Source organism: Sapajus apella, unplaced genomic scaffold, assembly GCF_009761245.1.
Source record: "Sapajus apella isolate SASKATOON/1434 unplaced genomic scaffold, GSC_monkey_1.0 scaffold51, whole genome shotgun sequence".
Lineage (NCBI taxonomy): Eukaryota > Metazoa > Chordata > Mammalia > Primates > Cebidae > Sapajus > Sapajus apella.
The window spans coordinates 3909426-3931373 of NW_022436991.1; the positions used below are offsets into that span (position 1 = coordinate 3909426).

The following is a 21948-nucleotide window of genomic DNA, read 5'->3' on the forward strand; positions in this document are numbered from 1 at the left end:
AGGACTGGCTCAGCCATGGAAACGGCTGTGTTTACATTAGCTTGGTGGGATGGAATTGACTCAGAGAGTCATGTGACCTGAGATCTGGGGACTGCTCTGCTTCTGAGAGGCTGTGTGACCCTGGGCAAGCCTGTTCCCCTCTCTGGTCCCCAGGGCCCTCATCTGTTAAATAAGAGGATCACACAAGAGCAGTCGTTTTCAGATGAAATTTCACATGGATCCTAAATTCCTGAGCAGATGAAGATAGAGCACTGTGATTAAATAGGATTACCAGAGGCCCCACTACTTCCTATTGCCTTCTGCCTGGACACATTGACATCATTATGGTCTTTTTGGTTCTTGGGTTTGACACCCGTGGCTTAGAGGCCCTTTTCAGATCCCTTTTAGCTCTGAAAAAATGATGGTTTGGAAGAGATGGGTGATTGGGGCAAGGAGAAGCAGGGCTCAATTCTGTCCTTGAAATCTCTCTTGCCTAAGCTACACAGCGTACAGTTTAAAAACACAGTTCAGGCTGGGCATGATGGCTCATGCCTGTAATCCTAGGACTTTGGGAGGCTGAGGTGGGTGGATCAGATCACTTGAGCCCAGGAGTTCGAGAGCAACAGGGACATCATGGCAAAACTCCATTTCTACAAAAAATACAAAAATTAGCTGGGCGTGGTGGTGTGCGTCTGTAGTCCCAGCTACTCAGCAGGCTGAGGTGGGGGAATCTCTTGAGCCTGGGGAGGTCAAGGCTGCAGTGAGCTGTGATTGTGCCACTTCACTCCAGCCTGCGCGAAAGAGTGAGACCCTGTCTCAAAAATAAATACATGAAAATAATTTTGAACAATAAACACACAACTCCACCAAGTCTAAGAAGCTAATCTGAAGAGGCTGCACACGGTGTAACTCCAGCTATTTGTCTGAAAAAGGCAAAATGGGCCGGGTGGGGTGGCTCGTGCCTGTAATTCCAGCACTTTGGGAGGCTGAGGCAGGCGGATCACCTGAGGTTGGCAGTTTGAGACCAGACTGACAAACAGGGAAAAATACAGTCTCTACTAAAAATACAAAATTATCTAGGTGTGGTGGTGCATGCCTGTAATCGCAGCTACTTAGTAGGTGAGGCAGGAGAATCACTTGAACCCAGGAGGTGGAGGTTGTGGTGAGCCAAGATCGCGCCATTGCACTCCAGCCTGGGCAACAAGAGCAAAACTCCATCACCGTCCCCCCAAAAAAAGAAAAAGGCAAAATGATGGAGATAAAAAGGTCAGGGTTTGCCAGGGTTATGGGGGGGGGAAGAGAGGGATGAATAGACAGAGCATGGGATTTTCAGGGATTTTTAGGGCAGTGAAATGCATCTATGTGATACTATAATGTCATATACATGACATCATACATCTGTCCAAACCCATAGAATCTATAACGCCAAGAGTGAACCCTCATGTAAACAAACCATGGACCTTGGGTAACAATGATGCATCAGTGTAGGTTCACTGGTTATAACAAATGTATTCGTCTGGTGCAGAATGCCGATCATGGAGGAGGCTATGCCTGGCAGGGGAGCAGGGGGTGGATGGGGGTGTGAAGGTCTAGCTTCCTTGTTGTCCCAGCCTGAGTGCTCCCTGTGAGATTGGCTGAGACTCTCTTGTGACTGCATTGCGCCCTAACTCCTGCTGCTTCCCAACCCTGCTTTCTTCCCTTTTCTTTCCGGTGTTCCCTCCTGTGAATGTCCCCAGTAAACCTCCTATGTGCAAATCTCCATCTCCTACCTGGCTTCCCAGGGAATCTGACCTGGGACAACTTACTTCTGTTTTTCCTCCAAGAGGGGCCTGGAAATGCTACAGAACCCCACAAAAGACACCATAGATGCCCCCTATGAAAGTTCAGGCAAGTCACCTATCTTCTCTGGGTTCTGATTGAGGACATCAACCTCACAGCAACTTAAATCTTTTTTTTCTTTTTGAGATGGAGTCTCACTCTGTCACCTAGGCTGGAGTACAATGGCGTGGTCTCAGCTCACTGCCACCTCCGCCTCCTGGATTCAAGGGATTCTCCTACCTCAGTCTCCTGAGTAGCTGGGACTACAGGCGCTAACCACCATACCTGGCTAATTTTTGTATTTTTAGTAGAGACCGGGTTTCACTATGTTGATTAGGCTGGTCTCGAACTCCTGACCTTGTGATCTGCCTGTCTCGGCCTCCCAAAGTGCAGGCGTGAGCCACTGCGCCCGGCTGGAAAATCTTAACACTCAAAGGACACATCATCTCCACCTTGTGCGTTTGCTAGTAAATGGTAAAGTTACTGCGGGTGAGGGTCCTGGTGGTTCCAGGATGAGAAGGAAAAGGAGGTGTATGAGCTGCAGCCAGGAGACCTTCAGTCCCTGTCCAGAATGCAGGGTTGGGATAAGAGTCCCCTTCCCCGCTTGCCTGGTCTGTCCCAGCTTCAGGTGGCCGTCCCTCTGCATACCACAACACTCCTAGATGTAGCCAATGATCTGGAAATGAGTCCAACAAGTTTTTCCTGGAAGGGAACCTGACCCTGGTGCTGGGGTAGCGGGTGGCGTGATGAGGATCTTGTGACTGCAATTAGCAAAGGCAGGCCCCGCACTCCAGTCCTGATTCATCTGGCTCTATTTAACATGCCCCCCACCCCCACCTCCACTCTGCTGGGCGCTGGAGACCCCAAAATGAACCATGAGCCAGTCCTGCTTGCTGAGATCTCACAATGGAGTCCAGCCATTGGCAGGCTTTGCTGTGAATGAGAATTACTTGGGAAGGGTGCTAAACACACAGCGTCCTGGGCCTCACCCCCAGTGGCTCTATTCAGGGAGTCTGTGGCTGGGCCCAGGAATCTGTATTTTCTTTTTTTACTTTGAGATGGAGTTTTGCTCTTGTTGCCCAGTCTGGAGTGCAGTGGCATGATCTCGGCTCACTGCATTCTCCACTTCTGGGGTTCAAGCGATTCTCCTGCCACAGCCTTCTAAGTAGCTGATATTACAGGCATGGGCGACCATACCCAACTAATTTTGTATTTTTAGTAGAGACGGGATTTCACCATGTCACCCAGTGTGGTCTTGAACTCCTGAACTCAGGTGGTCTACCTGCCTCGGCCTCCCAAAGTGCTGTGATTACAGCTGTGAGCCACCATGCCTGGCTTGGAATGTGTATTTTCAAAAATTTATTTTTATTTATTTATGGATTTTTTTTTAAAGAGAGAAGATCTTGCTCTGTTGACCAGGCTGGAGTGCAGTGATATGATCATAGCTCACTGTGACCTCAAACTCCTGGGCTACAGGGATCCTGCCACCTCTGCCTCCCAAGTGGGACTACAGGCATGCACCACCATGCACGGCTAAATTTTTCTTTTCTAATTTCGTAGAGATGGGGGTCTCACTATGTTGCTCAGGCTGGTCTCGAACTCCTAGTCTCAAGTCATCAACCTGCCTTGACCTCCCAAGGTGCTGGGATTACAGGCATGAGACACTGCACTGGACCTCTTTCTTAATTCTTCTATCTTTCCTACCTAAAGTCTCTCAGCTGCCCTCTGCTGCCATGCCCTTGATCTGGTAGTCACCAGACCCTCAACCTAGATTTTATAGTAGCTTCCAGGCCTTTCCTCTAAACCCATTTCCCAAACTGCAGGCGTTTGTATTCCATCATTACATTTCTTTGGGTCATATTGACATACCCGCTGTTCTACAATTTACCTTAGTATTTTCCTTAAATTAACTTTTTATAGAAACTTAAATAGACCCATTTTAAAAGAAAGCTTTCTAGACTTGAAAACAGGGAGTCAGACAGATACTTGTCCACCCATGTACCCGGCAGCATTATTCACAATAGTCAAGAGGTAGAAACGACCCAAGTGTCTATCAACAGATGAATGGAGGAACAGAATAGGGGCTAACCACGTATTGGAATGCTATTCTGCCATAAAAAGTAATTACACACGCCGCGACATGGATGAACCTTTGAAAACATAATGCTAAGCGAAAGAAGCCAGGTACAAAAAGACAAATGTTGTATAATTCTGTTTATAGGAGGTATCTAGAGCAGCCCAAAACGTAGAAACAGGAGGTAGGAGTTACCATGCTAGGTGAAAGGGGCAGGGGGGATTTATTGCTTAGTGGGTAGAGTTTCAGTTTGGGATGATGAAAAAGTTCTGGAAATGGATGATAGTGGGGATTGCACAACAGTTTGAAATATTTAATGCCACTGAATTGTACGTTTGAAAGTGGCTAAAATGGTAAATTTTACCACGATTTTACAATAATAAAATGTTTTTCCATTTATAAATGAGAAAGCAAAACCAAACCAGTAGCATCACGTGCTGTTGAAAAAGCAGCAATGTTAGTAAAATAATGTCCCCTTCTCTACCCCCTTGTTAAAAGAAATCTTCCAAGCATTAGGGTGTTGTGGAAGATCAGACAAAATCAGAGACTTTGTCCTTGATGTAAGAAGGATGGAACGAATCTGTAAAGTATCCGTGTCCTTCCTATGACAATTGGTGGGAACTAATGCCTCGTTCCAAACTGTCTTTTAACTCTGTGTGTCCTGGTCTTTGGAAACTTCCTGTCTGCCTCTGCTTTCCACTCTGATTTTTTTTTTTTTTTTTTTTTTCTGAGACATAGTCTTGCTCTGTCACCCAGGCTGGAATGCAGTGGTGCAATCTTAGCTCACTGTAATCTCCGCCTCGGGTTCAAGCCATTCTCATGCCTGGCTATTTTTTATTTTATTTTTATTTTTGTATTTTAGCAGAGATGGAGTTTCTCCATGTTGCCCAGGCTGGTCTTGAACTCCTGGCCTCAAGCGATCCACCTACCTCAGCCTCCCAAAGTAATCCCTCCCTGGGATTACAGGTCTGAGCTACCACACCCAGCCCCTCTCTGATCTTTCTAAACAGTCCCTTTAGGATCTGTAATAATTATTCCCAATGCATGAATATTCTTTGATGGTTTTCCAAAGTGCTTTTTCTGTGCACATCAGACATCAAGCAAGCTCTCATGTTTATCTGTTTTATAGATGACCCTCAGAGAGGGGAAGTCATTTGTCAGGGTGACTCAAGGCAAATCTGAGGCTAGGTCCAGAAGCTTCCCACCTCCCTCCAGCCACTTCCCTGACTGCCTCACACTGACGCAGAGTGTCCTTGGGTTAATTTTCTGACTCTCCTCTTCTCAGTGTAACTGAGGCAGGGGTCACAAGACATGAAACCAAGCCTCAGCCATCAGACAGACTGGCTGTCAAGAGGTTTCTCTCTGACCACCTGGGAGGTTTGCGGAGGTTCACATCTGTTTGCTGCACTGGACTGGGTTCTCAGTAGACTGGGGTTTAAATCTTGCCTCTGCAAACTGCTTGCTATGTGACCTTAAGCAAAACAAAACAAAACACCTCCTGGGACTCCATTTCCACTGGAGGTTTTGTAACAGGGAGAGAGTAAAGAGATGACACCACATCGGCCGGGTGAGGTGGCTCACGCCTGTAATTCCAGCACTTTGGGAGGCCGAGGTGGGTGGATCACAAGGTCAGGAGTTTGAGACCACCCTGGCCAACATGATGAAACCCTGTCTCTACTAAAAATACAAAAATTAGCTGGGCAGGGTGGCGGGTGGCTGTAGTCCCGCTACTCGGGAGGCTGAGGCAGGAGAATCGCTTGAACCCAGGAGGTGGAGGTTGTAGTGAGCCAGGATCTCGCCACTGCACTCCAGCCTGTGCAACAAAGCGAGACTCCGCCTTAAAAAAAAAAAAAAAAAAAAAGAGAGAGGGAGAAAGATTAGATCGAATCAGTGCCTCCCAGTGTCTCAGTGCCTTGTTGGACTTTTGCATCACAAACGAATATTGGTGTCACCTGGGGTAGATGGTTTAAACTACGGGGTCTCAGCCTCACGCCAGGCCTAGCCAAGGGCACCTGGGGGTGAACCCGGGAAGCTGCATCCTAAACAGGTTGATCATCCCAGGTGACGCTCACATGTGGGGAGCCTGGGATACCCTATCAATCATCTCTGAAGTCGTTCTGAGATTCTTGGAGACCAGGTCCTCATTTAAGGCAGCCAGGGGTTTGCAAGGCAATGATTTGTTGGAGTCAAGGTCCTTTGGCTGCTTTTCCTCCAAGAGGAAGAAGCGCCAATTTCCTTAAACTCACTCAGGAGTATTTATTTATTTTTGCTTTGGAGTGGAGAGCAGAGATTGAAGACTTCCTGGCAAAGTTAAAAACTCCTGGCTACTATTGGGGAGGGAGCCATGCCTTGGACTTCTAGGTGTTTGCCACCTCTCCTGTGCCATCTAGGGTGGAAAGAGTGGCTGTGGGACTCGGGAGGACCGCAGGTTTTAAGAGTTCCAGACAAAGCTAAGCATGGTGGCTCGGATTCCGGCTTTCCTGGACCCCAGGGAGAACCAACCTCCCACTCCCACCCCCGCAATCGCCTGCTGGCTTTCCGGGGCCCTTTAGCGTCTCTCCTTAGAGGGTGTGACTCAGGACCCCAAAAATGAGATAGAGAAGTGAGAGATAAAGAGATCGTTTCATTCCGGGGTATCCCTCTCACCCCCAATGACACACACTTTCGCCAAGATGGTCAAAGAGAGTTGAGGACTTCTCCTATCCTCTGGCTATTAAAGTTTAACTCCCTACTGCCTCCCTGCGCAGGAGCCCCCACCTGGAGAGCCAGATACCCAGATTCCAGAGTTACAGCAGGAATATGACCTGACCCAACAGGGAATCTGAGGCTCAGAGAAGGGCGACCCTGGTCCAAGTTCCCGCGTACTGTGAGGGCGCGTGTTCCCCTCCGTGTGCAGGTGCGCACCTCTGCAGGACCCGGGACGCTCGGAGTCCGCCAAGGGTGGCCGAGGGTATGTGTCTGCACTGCGGTCCCCATCTGCTTCCCAGCCTCTCCGCATTTCCCGCCACCCGCTCAGCCGCGGCCCCGGAACTCTGGGCACAGCAAGCCAAGCTGTGGGTGACTGGCTCCCGGTTCCCGCGCGGAGTAGTTCCAGGGATGCTGGAAACCAGGTGTTTCCCGAGCCTTCTTTCTGCATATTCCAACCCCGCCTCCTCCCAGCCTTGTGTGACCTTGAGCAAGTAGCTAACAGCCCGGCGTTAGGGGCTGCCGAGGAGACTTTGTTCACCTACCGCCGTTCCCCGGGATCCAGCGCGCGCTGCCTGTGGCCTCTCCCTCCCGCCAGCTGCTCCGGCGCCGTGGCGAGTCTGGGGCTGCTCGTCCCCTGGTCATCCTGCCTTCCCGCCTCTCCGCAGTTCTTTTTCCCTTTCACTTTCTCTCTGCAGCACTGGGCTCGGGCCAGGCTGGGGAGCAAGCAGGCACCTACTGTGGCCACCACGTGCTTTATCAGAAGTAGCAGCCAAACTGCCTGGGCCCTCCAAGAGGTCCCCGCCTCCAACAGGCTCCTCACAGTGGCCAGCCCCACTTCGGGGAGATCCCCAGGCCCGGAGCCAGGAGCCAGGATCCAGGAGCTAGGGTGTCACTTGGGCAAGTGATCGGCAAATCTCGACCTGCTGGGAGCTCCTCCCCTCACCCTGGGTGGCTCTCTGTTTCTCTCCAACTCAGCCCTAGCGTGAAAGTGGCAAACCACCTCCCAGGGCACATAACTCTTGAGATGAGCTAGCGGAGCCATTCGCTCCTCTTACGCTGGCCCTAGGAAGGAAAAGAAAAATCCCTCAGGGACCTTCCATAGATGGAAAACCTCTGTTCCAATGACCACACCCCCAGCGGCAAGAGCCCTGCCTTCCTTTTTAATGGATTGCTGCTGGGTCCTCCAGGGATGAGATCTTGAGGTGCTCTCTTTCCCTTTTCAAGCCTGAATTTCCTCATCTGGAATTGAGGGAGGAGGGCAAAGCCGCCTCCGACTTCTCCCCCTCAGACACTCCCCCCAGCAACTTATGGCTGCACCCAACGATACCGGCAGACTTGTCATCAGTCTCTGGGTTCAGAGGAAACCGGACATTTCAGAGGGGCCTGAGAAAAGGGGTACCACCCCTTTAATGATCCGACAACAGCAATGCCAATAATACTGAGCTCCTGTGATGATATTCATTTCCTGCAAAATACTGGGCACTGCCCTAGGTCCCTCCTCATTTCCCTGTCATACAGACTTTCCCACAGGTTCATTTTGCAGTCCAGGAAACGTGAGACTCAGAGAAAGTAAGCAACTTCCGTGGGGGCACACCCTTCCCAGCCAATAGTGCAGCTGCCATGCTGCCTTTAGAGCCGGTGCCACCATCTGTCCCCCTGTCCCCTGTCCCTATTCAAACAACACCATTTGGAAACGGGGGAGGGCAACATCCACCAGCTCTGGCCAGCTGCCGAGGACCCAACAGCTACACCTCGAGGCTGACTCTAGTTTTTCTTTCCCTGCTTCTCTGGGGATGGGGATAGGGTAGGGCATAGCAGAGGTCCTGTCCTGCAGAGGCACCCCTCAGTATTGACCCGAAGACAGACAGGGAGGCGAGAGGACCTTGCTATTGGCGAAGCCAGGCCAGCATACTGAGAGTTAACGATATACTAACTGAAAGTTGGACTTCTATGCTCCTTCAGTGCTGACACAGGGTTGACACTCCAGGCACCTGGCTGACCTGAAGCTTCCCTCCGGTGGAACGAAATAGACAACTCCTTCACATCTTCCAACGGCCCGCCCCAGCAGAACACAGAATCCCCTTCTCACCCTCGCCCCCCACCCCCAATTCAGAGTGGTTTCTCTGTTTATCTGGTACAGCAGGACCAGCCGAGACCACATTCTAAATTAAGATGCTTTCCCAGCCCTTTTACCTTGGGGCTCTGACAGGTAGGACCCAGCAGGGCGTGGAGCCAGGCAACGCATGGTGTAGGAATCCCAGCCAGCCAGCAGCTCCTGGAGTCTGGCAGCCCCTCCTCGTGCCCTCAGCTGCCCCAAGGATGCCTTCAGGTGCCCAGCTCAGAAGCACTCAACCTCATCACTAGCCTGCCTTCTTACACCAGTCGCCAGTAGGGAGCCCAAGGAGCTAAGGCAACATGCAAAGAAACAAATGAGGGACCGGCAGAAAACTCTCCCTGCAAGCTGGCCCCAAGCGGTCTTGTTTCTGAACACCCTCTAATTTTCCCACACTCCCTTAAGCCCTCCCCACACCTCTGATATTAATTTCAGTTCCTTATTGTGGATCGAATTTGGTGAGCACAGAAAGTCTGTTGGGGGAAACTTCAACACTCTGACATTCACAAATGATGATCACAACAGAACCACACCGGTGCCAGCTGCCAATATCTGCCATCCTCTGCAGGATGGGGCCAGTATCATAGCTCCCCCAAATGCTTCAAGACAAGCTGAGAGCCTCTGTCAGGGGCTTCTTGGATGCCCCTGCCCTCTACATGGGTACAGGTGCTCACCATGCCGACCCCCACACCAAATTGCCCTGAATTTCCCTGGAGATCATAAATGACCCACCCGTCATTCTCATCCCAAGACATGGACTAAAACATAAATTACACCTACAAGAGTGGAAAACCACCCTTGTAGCCAGACGGTTTGAGGTGACCCACCGACGTGGTGCTAAATAATACTGACTCTCACAGGGAGAAAGGCAGTGTCTTTTCAAGTCTCTGCCCATCCGCCTGATGGCATCAAGGAGAAAGTCTCAGCTTGTTGCTAACATGCCTTTAACACCTCTTCTAATGCATAACCATCCCATTCTATAGAGAGTAGCTCTCTAACCCCAGAGCCTTCCATAGTCCACAGTCCTGGCTAGCGTTTAATAACATCACTCTGCTTTCTTGTTTAATAGTTACCTCCTGTTTTTGCCATTCTTTTCCCTTTATAATGGGATGTAAAGTTTTATTTGAAAATAAAGTAGATGGCTGGGTCTGGTGGCTTATGCCTGTAATTCCAACACTTTTGGAGGCCAAAGCAGGAGGATTGCTTGAAGCCAGGACTTGGAGACCAGCCTGGGCAATGTAGTGAGACCCTAGCTCTACAAATAAAGTTTTTTTCTTTTGAGACAGAGTTTCACTCTTGTTGCCAGGCTGCAGTGCAATGGCATGATCTCGGCTCACTGCAACCTCTGCCTCCCCGGTTCAAGTGATTCTCCTGTCTCTGCCCCCTGAGTAGTTGGGATTACAGACACCCGCCACTATGCCAAGCTAAATTTTCTACAAATATATATTTTTTGAATAGCCAGGTATGATGGCGCACACCTGTAGTCCCAGCTACTCTGGAGACTGAGGTGGGAGGATCTCATGTGCCGAGTTCAAGGTTGCAGTGAGCTATGATCACGCCACACACGTCAGCCTGGGCAACAGAGTGATATCCTGACTGTCTTAGATAAAAAGTAAGAAAGAGAGAAAGAGAGAGAGAGAGGGAGGGAGGAAGGGAGAGAAGGAGGGAGGGAGGAAAGGAGGGAGAGAGGGAGGGTAAAAAAGGTGAGTGGGTTCAAGGCAGAACGCTGTCATAAATAATCGTAAGATGTTATGCAGAAAAGATAAAACTGAGGAAGGCGGTACAGAAATGAGGGTTTGGAAACCATGACTCCTGTGCCTCAAGCATTTTTGCTGCCAGAGCACTGGATGGGAACTTATTAGCAGGTGTGTGACCTTGGCGTCTTTACTTCCCCTCTGTGGTCCTCAGTTTCCCCAAATGTGAAATGAGAGTAATGCCCTTCTTTGTAAGGTGATTACTTTGAAGCCTTCACTGTTTTCAGAAGTCCTGGCATGGAAAGGGGGATGGAAGTTGACAGACAAAAAAGAAATGCCAAGAGTCATTTTGAAATAGCCTTGCTTGGTTGGGCTAACAAAACAGACGTGGTGAATGTCAGAAATTCTAAGAAGGGCCGAGCATAGTGGCTCATGCCTGTAATCCCAGCACTTTGGGAGGCTTTGAGGTCAGGAGTTCAAGACCAGCCTGGCTAACATGGTGAAACCCTGCCTCTACTAAAAATACAAAAATTAGCTGGGCGTGATGGCACATACCTGTCATCTCAGCTACTCAGGAGGCCGAGGCCGGAGAATCACATGAACCCGGGAGGCGGAGGTTGCCGTGAGCTTAGATTGTGCCACTGCACTCAAGCCTGGGCAATAGAGAGAGACTCCATCTCAAAAAAAAAAAAAAAAAAAATTCTAAAAAGTCTCATTCTCCCAAGACCTGGTGCCATGGGAGAGTCACCTCTGACTGCTCAGCTGTCTTGAGGCCCCATATGGGGGTTCCTTTCTGTTCTCAGAGACAGCTGGCTCTGATGCCCCCCCATCCCACCTTCAGCCCAATGGCCAAGGTAGCTTTGGAGCTTAGAATGGGCCAGCCAGGCCTACCGTCTCTCACCTGGATGACAGCAGCTGCCTGGTACCTCTTCCCTGTGCCAGAGATTCATTTCAGTCCCACCTTCCTCATCTACATCTTCCCTGACTCCTCTAGACCCGGGTCTTCTCACAAGACCTGAACCTGATCATGCCTGTGTCAGTGCAGAAGGTCTCTGAGCAGGGCAGCTGACACACATCTACCTGTGTGTTTGGCTGATGGCAGAGTCTGCCCTTTGGTACCCAGAAGTACCCAGGGTAGAGAGGCTAGATATGAATGGCAGTGGTACCCAGCCAGGAGCATAGGTGCACCTGAATTTCAGCAGAGGCCAGCGAGGGTGTGGGGATGGAGAGGGAGGGGGCAGAATGGCTCAGAGGCAGAATGACAACCTTGGCACTGAGTGAATGGGGGCAAAGAGCAGGAGGAGGAGAGAAGCCCACCTCAGGCTTCCTTTCTGTTAAAATACCTGCATCCTTGCTGCTGCCTCTTAAAGACTCCTGCAGGCCAGGCGTGGTGGCTCACGCCTCTAATCTCAGCCCTTTAGGAGACTGAGGTGGACGGATCACTTGAGGGCAGAAATTCGAAACCAGCCCCACCAACATGGTGAAACCCAGCCTCTAAGTAAAAACAGAAAAATTATCCAAGCATGGTGGTGCAAGCCTGCAGTCCCAGCTACTCAGGAGGCTGAGGCAGGAGAATTGCTTGAACCCAGGAGGTAGAGGTTGCGATGAGCTGAGATCACACCACTGCACTCCAGCCTGGGTGACAGAACGAGACTCTGTCTCAAAAAGAAAAGACCCTTGCAGGGTTGGTAAGGATTGCCTAAGCCCAGGTCTGCTTGGGACAAAGTCAGTTCTCTCCTGACCAGGGACCCCTGTCAAAGGGGACCCCTGCTGCCAAAGCCATTCTTGCCCTGGAGATCTGAATTTATTTGTCTCAAGTCAGGATCTAGCATGCCAGCAACCACTGGCACCCAGCAGAACCATCGTTAAGGTTGCTGTATGCCATGCTGGGGTCCCCTGCCAAGTCCCAGGGAGAGATGGGGAGATGGGAAGAAAAAACAGTGTTCCAGAAAAATTGCTGGTCCTTGCTGCAGTCTGCCAAAACGGATTCTGCTCCATCCTACCTTTGCACCTTGGTTCCCTGCAAGCCACGGGAGCATGCTGGGAGCTCGCTCCTTCCCCGCGCTGCTCTCCTGCCTTCGGAGAGCCTTTCGGTCCAGCCATCCTGCGAGGCTTGAGTTCCCACCTTCATCGCACTTCCAGCTAACTCTAATTTTTTGCTTTGCTCATTTTTACAAAACTTGCTGCAACATCATTTGGCAATAAATCTTCACCTTTCAAGTTCATAAGCGTCATCCCTGGTACCTCTGATTAGATCGCAAATCTGTTCATGCCTAGGACTGGGACTGGGTCTTTACCTTTCTACACTCACCCCAGTGCCTATGCAGAACTGAGCATTTAAAAGACACACCCTCAGGCTGGGTGCAGTGGCACACACTGATATCCCAGCACTTTGGGAGGCTGAGGCAGGCATGTCACGTGGGCCTAGAAGTTTGAGTCCAGCCATAGGCAACACAGTGAGACCTCAATAAAACAATTAGCCAGGCACAGTTATGTGTGCCTGTGGCCCCAGCTACTTGGGAGGCTGAGAAAGGAGGATAGTTTGAGCCCAGGAGGTTGAGGCTGTAGTGAGCTGTGATTGCCCCACTGTACACTAGCCTTGGTGACAGAACAAGACCCTGTCTCAAAAAATAAAATAAAATAATAAAATAAAAAACACACTATCCCAGACCATTTGAAAGAATGAATGGAATTTCAGATCTGAATGATCAAGGCAGCCTCCAGTTCCAAACAATTGAAGATTCCTCCCCCACTAGGTTGAAAGTGCTTTTTGATCTCGTGCTTTTTGGTGAAAGAGCACTGGATGGGAAGTCCACCATAATCTCTAGCAGGTACTAAATAAATGATTCAGGAGAAGGAAAGAAAGGAGGCGAGAAAGGAAGCAAAAGAGTTTGGTGAATAGGGAGATAGGTGAACAGAATACAACAGCTATGTATTTAAATTCGGGAGGAACAGAGGAGGGCATATGAGAACGTGGGCTGCTGCTGTGTTGTTGTATAGAGAGAGGGCTTAGTTGGTAGGAAGGCAGGGAAACACTTTGATATGAAAATATATGGGTGATTAAGTAGGTAGAGAAACTGATCAGCTGACAAGTAGACATGAGTAAATATGTACATAAATATGTAGTTAGTAGATACAAATAGATACATTGAGAAGTGGATTACCACAATGAGACAGGGCGAGTGGCCGGGCGCAGTGGCACACACCTGTAATCCTGGCACTTTGGGAAGCTGAGATGGGTGGATTGCTTGAGGTCAGGAGCTCAAGACCAGCCTGGCCAACATGGAGAAACCCTGTCTCTACTAAAAATACAAAAATTAGCTGGGCAGGCGCCTGTAATCCCAGCTACTCAGGAGGCTGAGGCAGGATAATTGCTTGAATCTGTGAGGCAGAGGTTGAATCTGAGATCACGCCACCGCACTCCAGGCTGGGCGAAAAAGCAAGACTCTATCTTAAAATTAATTAATTAAAAAAAGACAGAGAATAATGATAATAATAATAAAAAGAAGTAGAAATGAGAAGGTAGGTAGATAGATCAGGGAAGTTTGAGGGCAGGCAGGTAGGTGGATAGGCGAGCAGACGGTAAGGAATGCAGGTGAGCCACTCAAGGTCGTAGTCACAGAGAACAGAAATTGCCCCTGTTTGGGGAAGTGCCAGGCTTGAGGGCAAGCTGTGTCTGGAACAGGCTGGCCTGGGAAAACCCGTGGGGAAATGCCAGCTTCCGGGTGCAGGTGCGTCTCCTACTGTGGTTCCTGGGGTAGAGGGCCAGTGAGTCTGATTGACTGGGAAGCAGTCCAAGGTGAAAGGTGTGGGTCTTCCTCAGCAACACATCTCCCTCCCAGAGGCAAATGAGACTCCCTGAATCAGAGCAGGGGCTGGTTCTCAGGAAAGGAAGCCCGGAAGGAGGGAGGGCACGGGCTCTCTTCTCTCTGGTGGGTCACAGCTCTGGTTTCTCATATCCTAAGAGCCAGACAGGGGAGGAAGCTGGAGAAAGGGAGCTTAGCTATCTGTGGGGTGTTCCTCCCTTTCCCATAAATCAGGCAACTTCCCAGAGGAAGGCTTCGTTCTGTTATTCCTAGAACTGAGACCTCATGAACAAAAATACCACACAATGAAAACAAGACGACCAAAACAATCAACAAAGTAGAGTCAAAGGAATCAATAAAATATAAGACCCTGGCCGGGGTGCCCTACAGACGCTGAGAAAGTCTGCAAAATTGGCCCTTTTGTGCCTCGAATTCCATGGTCAAACCCAAGGCCAGCTGGGGCTGCCCTCACTTAAAGACATCCTTCCACCATTCAAGCTGGGCTTGTGGCTGCCTCAGACGCCGGCCTCGGAGCTGAGTCAGAACCAGCTTCCTCTTGCAGAGTATGTGTGGGCCTTACACTGGATGATGTCCCTGAGCCCTTGAATTAGCGACTCTGAATGCTACGTGTTAGCTCCACTTTATAGATGGGGAAGCCAAGGCGGGGTGCACGGGAAGTGCTCAAAGTCATCCCTCTTGGAATTGGGAAGGCAGGACGGGCACTCAGGCTGTCTGAGGACATGGCCCATGTGCTAATTCGATGTGCCAACCCAAGGGCAGGGGCCACATTGATTCATTTCTCAAATGTGCACAGCACTCAAGCATTCAGCGCTGCATTTTGTATAGAGTAGGCCTGTAGATATTGTTTGGGGCCCCCAGGGAGACTGCAGTCATTATTTTTCTTGGTGCTTCGGACACCTGGTTTATCTTCTTCCTGTTCATTTCTCTTTGCTGTTATCTTCCTTAGAGTTGCCTGGTGTTTAATTAGTGCTAAGTAATGCCAAGCACTACCTTGGAAGGTTTCTACCTACCATCTCATTTAACACTCACTAGAGCTCCCGGGGATTCATATCATTGCCCCCATTTCAGAGATAAAGAAACTGAGATTCCGAGTGGTCTGGTTACGTGGCCAAGGTCACATGCTGTGTAAGGAGCAGAGCCTGGCCTCAGACCCAGAGCTGTCCAGCTGTCCAGCTTCCAGCCTGGTTCTTTTCCCATCGTCACTCATCCTAGCTCTCCCTTCTCCGGCCTCTGCCGGCCCTTCCAGATGTTGTCACTCACCGTTGACCAGGGACTGCCTGAATGTTTGCTTTCCCTTCCCACTGAGCCACCTGAGTTCCTCCAGGGCAAGGACCGGACTCTTGGGACTCACTGGAGCTTTCCTGGGGCCGGACGCACACAGGTTGCTCTGCATAGCATAGAGCGAAACCCCTAAGCCCTCATCTCCAGAATTGGGCTTTCTGCACAATTGCAACCCAAGCACTGCAATATCTGAAGATGCCTTCTGAATCATCAGGCTGGTTTCCGTTTGAAGATTGCCAACCTATTTGTGGTAGATTTACGGCAGCCCCTTGAGTTGTTTAGAAGAGGAAGCCAAAACTGTACCTTATTTTGCAGAAAGTACTGCAATTGGCCAGGACTCATGAGACCTCATAGTCTCCCTCCTCAGTTCATGCCCAGAGGCCAATCACTTAACTTCTCTGTGCCTCAGTTTACTCATTGGTAAAGTAGGAATAATGAACTATCCATTCGTCCATCCACCCACCCATCCACCCATCCATCCACTCAACATTCAACAAATATATATTGTGTATATTGCATACCTACCCTGTGCTCAGGCCCTGTGCTAGGTATTTGGGACATATCATAATCAAAACATAGATCCATGTCCATGTGGAGTTTATTTTTTCAGTGGAAGAGTCAAACAATAAACAACACACGCAATACAAAAGTAAGATGACTGGGCATGGTGGCTGACACCTGTAATCCCAGCACTTTGGGAGGCCAAGGCGGGTGGATCACTTGAGGTCAGGGGTCTGAGACCAGCCTGACCAATGTGGTAAAACCCCATCTCTAATAAAAATACAAAAATTAGCCGGGTGTGGTGGTGTACGCCTGTAATCCCAGCTACTTAGGCAGCTAAGGCATGAGAACCACTTGAACCCGGGAGGTGGAGGTTGCAGTGAGCTGAGATCACACCACTCTACTCCAGCCTGAGTGATAGAGCAAGACTCAGGAAAAAAAAAAAAAAGAAGGTGGGGAAAAAATCAAGCTGGGGAGGGGACTCAGAGTGTGGAGGGAGGAGTTCCAATTCTAAATGGCTTGGTCAGGGCAGACCTCATTGATACGGTGGCATTTGTGCAAAGAGTAGAAGGACTTTAGGAGGTGGACCAAGAAGAAGCTTGGAGAAGAGTGCCCCAGGCAGAGGGAAGGGCACATGCAAAGGTCCTGAGGCAGACAGTGTGCTGAGCGTGTCCGAGGAACAGCGAGGGTGCCAGCATGGCTGGAGTAGATGAACAAGGCAGGCAGGAGCAGGGGATGAGAGCAGAGAGGTGATCAGGTGGGAAAGGCCTTGTGGGCTGTTGTCCGGGTGTAGCTTTTCCTCTGAGTGACGTGGGAGCCAGTGCAGCGTTTAGCACAGCAGAGGGCTACGGTCATTACAGGGTGGTTGAGAGGGAGAGTCACAAAAACCCCACATGGATGATTTCCTTTTCTGAACCCCCCGAAATGAAAGTCAGGGCCCTTTGTTTGCAAACCATGCAATTCTCTTTCCTTGCCCTTTTCCCCTCTGAGAGCTCACCAGCAGCAACACACCTGCTCACTGTCACATGTTAGGCCTGGTGGCCCTGAGGGAAACTGGCCTGGAAAGGCAGAAAGAGAAAGCAGGGAAAGAAAGCAATTTGCCCTGCTCCCCTCCCAGCTCCCCAAAGACCACACTGGGCCCTGAGCGCAGTTCCACTTTCTGGAGTCACGTGGGATCAGAAATAAAAATACTACCTCCCAAGGGAGGAAACAGAGTTAAATAACAGGAACCAGCACTCTCAGAAGGAGGGGGTGGGAGGGGCTGAAGTGTCCTGCAGCAGCCGTGTGAAGGCACATGTGGCTGGGGCGGCAGGGCTGCGGCCAGGGAGAGGGGAGGGTTCTGGCTTCTCCCCCAGTTGGCATCTGTGCCGCTGTCAAGACCACACTGGCTGTCTGCACCCCTGTTGAGAAGCCAAGGGAGAATGTTTGGGTGGTAAAGATGCCCCTTCACCCAGGTGTCTGTCAGGAGGAAGAGAATGAAAGCTGAGGCCAAGAGATGATGGAAACCACTTGGGTGAGAATTCAACCACAAGAAGAGCCAACCCCATAGAAATGTATGTCTCGGCAGGAAAGCTGGAAAATGACATTGCCCTGGTGCCCAAGATAAGGCCTCCAAACGGCATTTGATGCTCTGAAGACTAAGTTGAAGATCAAAACGTGTCTGTCTTCAAATCCAGCCTTCACCACTTCCCACTTAGGGGAGCTGGGCAAGTTGTGTCACCACTGGGCAGTGTCTGTTCTCTAAGTGTTAAATAAGGATGGGGATCAAAGGGCTCAGGGTCAAGGGAGAAGTAAGGGGATTCCAGAATGTGCTTGGGCCTTGCCTGGCACACTAAATCCTCAGTGAATGTCCATCACTGTTATTTTCTCAAGACTTGCATTTGAGAAGGAGATAGAACACACACTGTCTTTAGATAGTGATGACCAGGTCGGGTGCGGTGACTCACACCTGTAAGCCCAGCACTTCAGGAGGCCAAAACGGAAGGATGGCTTGAGCTCAGGAGTTTGAGAGCAGCCTGGTCAACACAGTGAGACCTCATGTCTACAAAACAAATTAGCCAGGCATAGCAGTGCACGCCTGCGGTCCCAGCTAGTTGGGAGGCTGAGGTAGGAGGATCACTTGAGCCCCAGAGGTAGAGGCTGCAGTGAGCTGTGATCGCGCCACTACACTCCAGCCTGGGCAACAGAACAGACCCCAGCTCAAAGAAAGAAAGGAAGTTGTGACATGGAAATGAAGGGAGAGCTTCTTTGTGACTGGTAGGAAACCAAAAATGTCGGAGGAGTCGAGGGTGTGAGCGGAGCGGAAAGAGCACGTGCAGACTTGTCTTTCTGGTTGAAGACGTAGGTGTGTCACCAATGCTCTCAAAACCGAGGCATTCGTTCTCTCTCCCTGCAAGCTAGTTCTTATTCTCTGTTTCTCTCTCTTTCTTTCCCCGTCTTCCCCCTCTTTCTCTTCCTCTGTCAGTCTTCCTTTCTCTGCCTCCCTTTCTCCCTGTCTGTGCAGCTCTCAGTCTCTATGTCTGTCTCTCCCTTCCTTCCTCACTCTCCTTCTGTCTGTTGCTCAGTTTGTCTCTGTGTGTCCCACAGACACACACATGTACACATAAACAAATGCATATAAACACACATGCACACACGGCAGCCTCTGCTCTCGGCTCTTTCCCTGGCTCCTCTCTCTGCAGCCCATTTCTCTTCTTTTTTTTCTGAGACGGAGTCTCACTCTGTTGACCAGACTGGAGTGCAGTGGCATAATCTCAGCTCACTGCAACCTCTGCCTCCTGAGTTCAAGCAACTCTCCTGCCTCAGCCTCCTGAGTAGCTGGGATTAAGGCCCCCACCACCATGTCTGGCTGATTTTTATTGTTTTTAGCAGAGATGGGGTTTCACTATGTTGGCCAGGCTGGTCTCGAACTCCTGATCTCAGGTGATCCACCTGGCTCGGCCTCCCAAAGTGCTGGGATTACAGGCGTGAGCCACTGCACCTGGCCACATTTCTCTCTTTTTGACTCACACTGATTGTGCCTGCATCCATCTTCCCCACTAGACTGCAAGCCCCTTGAAGGCAGGAGCTGATCTGTCCATCAGTGCCCTGTTAGTGCTGGCGTATCGTCAGGGCCCAGGGAGGGAACACAAGCAGGCATTTGGCTGCGTGCCTCTGGGACGGTCCCTTCCAGCAGAGCGGGAAGCATGCTGTACACTCTAGCACACCCAGGCATAGAGGCAGTGCTCCAAGCTTTTGCTGCTCCTGCCAGCTCACCAGATGCTTGGATTTCTCACCCGTCTGCCTTCCCATTTGACTTCCCTTTCAGAGAGGAGGGAATATCCTTGAGCTACCTACAGCCTGTCATCTCTCCTTGAGTAAAAGTGATGCCAACTTACCACCATGGTCCCTGTGGCCGGGGCCTTTCCTGGCCGCTGGGGGCTGCAACCCACTCCAGGCCCACCCCTGGAGGGCCAAGTCCAGGTCTCCTTTCTCTAGCAGGGTCAAAGAGATCTTCCTGGCCAGAGCCTCGCTATCAGGCTCATGGAGCAGGGTGCAGTGGTATTCCCTGGAGAGGAGCTCCTCCTTCAGCAGGCTGTCCAGGAGGGCCTGCACCAGGCTGGGCCGATGGCTGGAGAGCAGCATTCGCACCTGAGTCAGGATGGCCTGGAAGTGGTTCATGGCAGCTGTTGGAATCAGGGCAGTGGCCCTGGCCAGTGCCTGGGATCTCCGCTCACCCGGCCTGCTGCATCCAAAACGTGAAGTGAAAAGCAGGACGAGAGAACCTCTGCAATTCGCTGCAGTTTATTCCTGCTTAGGAAGATTTCCTCTTTTGCATTGGAGGCTGGGGTTCCTCATGATGGACAGATATGGGCTTTGGGGTTGATTCAGACTCCACAGATATTTGCTGGGTGCTGCCCAGGTGTATGTGCCGGTGAAGCCCACAGCCTTCTGTGGAAGCCAATCTAGTATTACTAAGAGGAAGGCAGCATGCCTCTGTACAGGACTTATAAGGTGACAGGTCTTCTCAGATGTCTTCTTACAGCAAGTAGGCATTGTGGTACAGAGGTTAAGCAGATAGGCTCAGAGCTAATCTGCCTGTGTTCAAGTCCCAGATCTGTTCCTTGCCAATTATGTGACTTTGGACAGGTTATGTAGCCTTTTTTTTTTTTTTTTTTGGAGACAGGGTCTTGCTCTGTTGCCCAGGCTGGTGTGCAGTGGGGTGATCATAACTCATTGCAGCCTCAACTTCCCAGGTTCAAGCAATCCTCCCATCTCCATTTCCTGAGTAGCTGGGACTACAGACGCACACCATCAGGCCCTACTAAATTTTTTAAATTTTTATTTTTAGTAGAGACAAGGTCTCACTCTGTTTCTCAATCTGGTCTTGAATTCCTGGGTTCAAGCGATCCTCCTGCCTCAGCCTCCTCAACTGCTGGGATTAAGGTGTGAGCCACCATACCTGCCTTACTTAGCATTTTTAGTCTCTGTTTGTTAATAGCACTTACATTGTAGGGTTGTTGGGAGGATTCAGTGAGATAACATAAACAGAGTCCCTAGTGCATTATCTACAACATTATAATAATACAATAAATACGAGCCATCGTTATTATTAGTGATTAATCACGCAAACTACTATCACCTATAGTAGTGATACTATCTATCACAAAACCTCAGTCTCCTCCTCTGCAAAATTTCCCACTAAAAGCAATCCAATCTCATATGCATTTAGGGGCTTAACGCTGGACTAGTAAACACTTAATGAACACTGACTATTTGTTAATTCTATTCCCAACTTACTAATGCACAAAACAGAGGATTTGCACAGAAGCCAGTCTGGTTTTTGATTCTAAAAATCCCCAGTCCAATTTTAAAGAACCATAGGTGACTGTTCTCCAGCCCATTCTGTAACATGCCCTGATTTTGTGTCCTTCCAGTCTCAGGATTACCATCTCTCAGATAGGGCCATTTGCGTTACTCATTTAAACGAGATGAAGAATATCCACTTCCAATATGGCTGACCAACTCCCATATGATCAATGCTACGGCAGGTAACAATAATAAACTCTGGGAAGAAGATACAAAATAACTATCCAAAGGCACTAGAGAGTGACAGGCCAGGCAGATACTGAAATGGAGTGAATACAAGGAAAATGAGAATATCATTGGTGAATTTCCTAGTCCATGAGTTTAGTCTCAAGGCAGGTTTCCATCGGTGCTGTGCAAGGCAGTTAAGATTTTTATTTAAAAAAGAAAAAAACCAAAAAGGCTGGGCATGGTGGCTTGCGCCTGTAATCCCAGGACTTTGGTAAATGGAGGTGGGAGGATTGTTTGAGCTTAGGAGTTTGAGACCAGCCTGGGCAACATGGAGAAACCCCATCTCTACTAAAATTACAAAAGTTAGTTGGGTGTGGTGGTTCATGCCTGTGGTCCCAGCTGCTTGGAAGGCTGAGGTGGGAGGGTCACTTGAGCCTGGAGGTTGACATTGCAGTGGCCTTTAATAGTGAACTTTAGCCTGGGCAATAGAGTAAGACTCTATCTCACAAAAAAATTAAGGAAAGGTTTACTGCCCTTTATAATTAGAGGGCAGAATTCAGGGCAAAAATAGCTACTGGTTAGGCTGGGCATGGTGGCTCAAGCCTGTAATCCCAGCACTTTGGGAGGCCGAGGCGGGTGGATCACGAGGTCAAGAGATCGAGACCATCCTGGTCAACAAGGTGAAACCTCGTCTCTACTAAAAATACAAAAATTAGCTGGGCATAATGGTGCATGCCTGTAGTCCCAGCTACTCGGGAGGCTGAGGCTGGAGAATTGCTTGAACCCAGGAGGTGGAGGTTGCAGTGAGCCGAGATTGTGCCATTGCACTCCAGTCTGGGCAACAACAGCAAAACTCCGTCTAAAAAAAAAAAAAAAAAAAAAAAAAAAGTAGCTACTGGAAATTAGAAATCACAGACACAGAGGCAGAAAGAAGTAGCCCCAAATTCTGCATATAGC

The 21948-nt window shown here is 49.9% G+C and overlaps 1 protein-coding gene across 18 annotated transcripts in view; it reads right to left on the reverse strand.

The window, feature by feature from the left end:
- The window catches only part of CIITA (class II major histocompatibility complex transactivator), a 60613-nt gene extending 40891 nt beyond the window's left edge, over nt 1-19722 (reverse strand). For 6 of the 18 annotated variants that reach the window (XM_032242777.1, XM_032242772.1, XM_032242778.1 and 3 more), the window contains exon 1: nt 19353-19721. In XM_032242777.1, the coding sequence (XP_032098668.1) occupies nt 19353-19635 (283 nt within the window). In that variant the 5' untranslated portion in view covers nt 19636-19721. Of the gene's footprint in view, nt 1-7101; nt 8664-8752; nt 9846-15453; nt 16161-19352 lie in introns of those variants that run through there. The other 12 variants (XM_032242791.1, XM_032242790.1, XM_032242786.1 and 9 more) reach the window with 8 other exon arrangements.
- Between the last annotated feature and the right edge of the window lie 2226 nt (nt 19723-21948).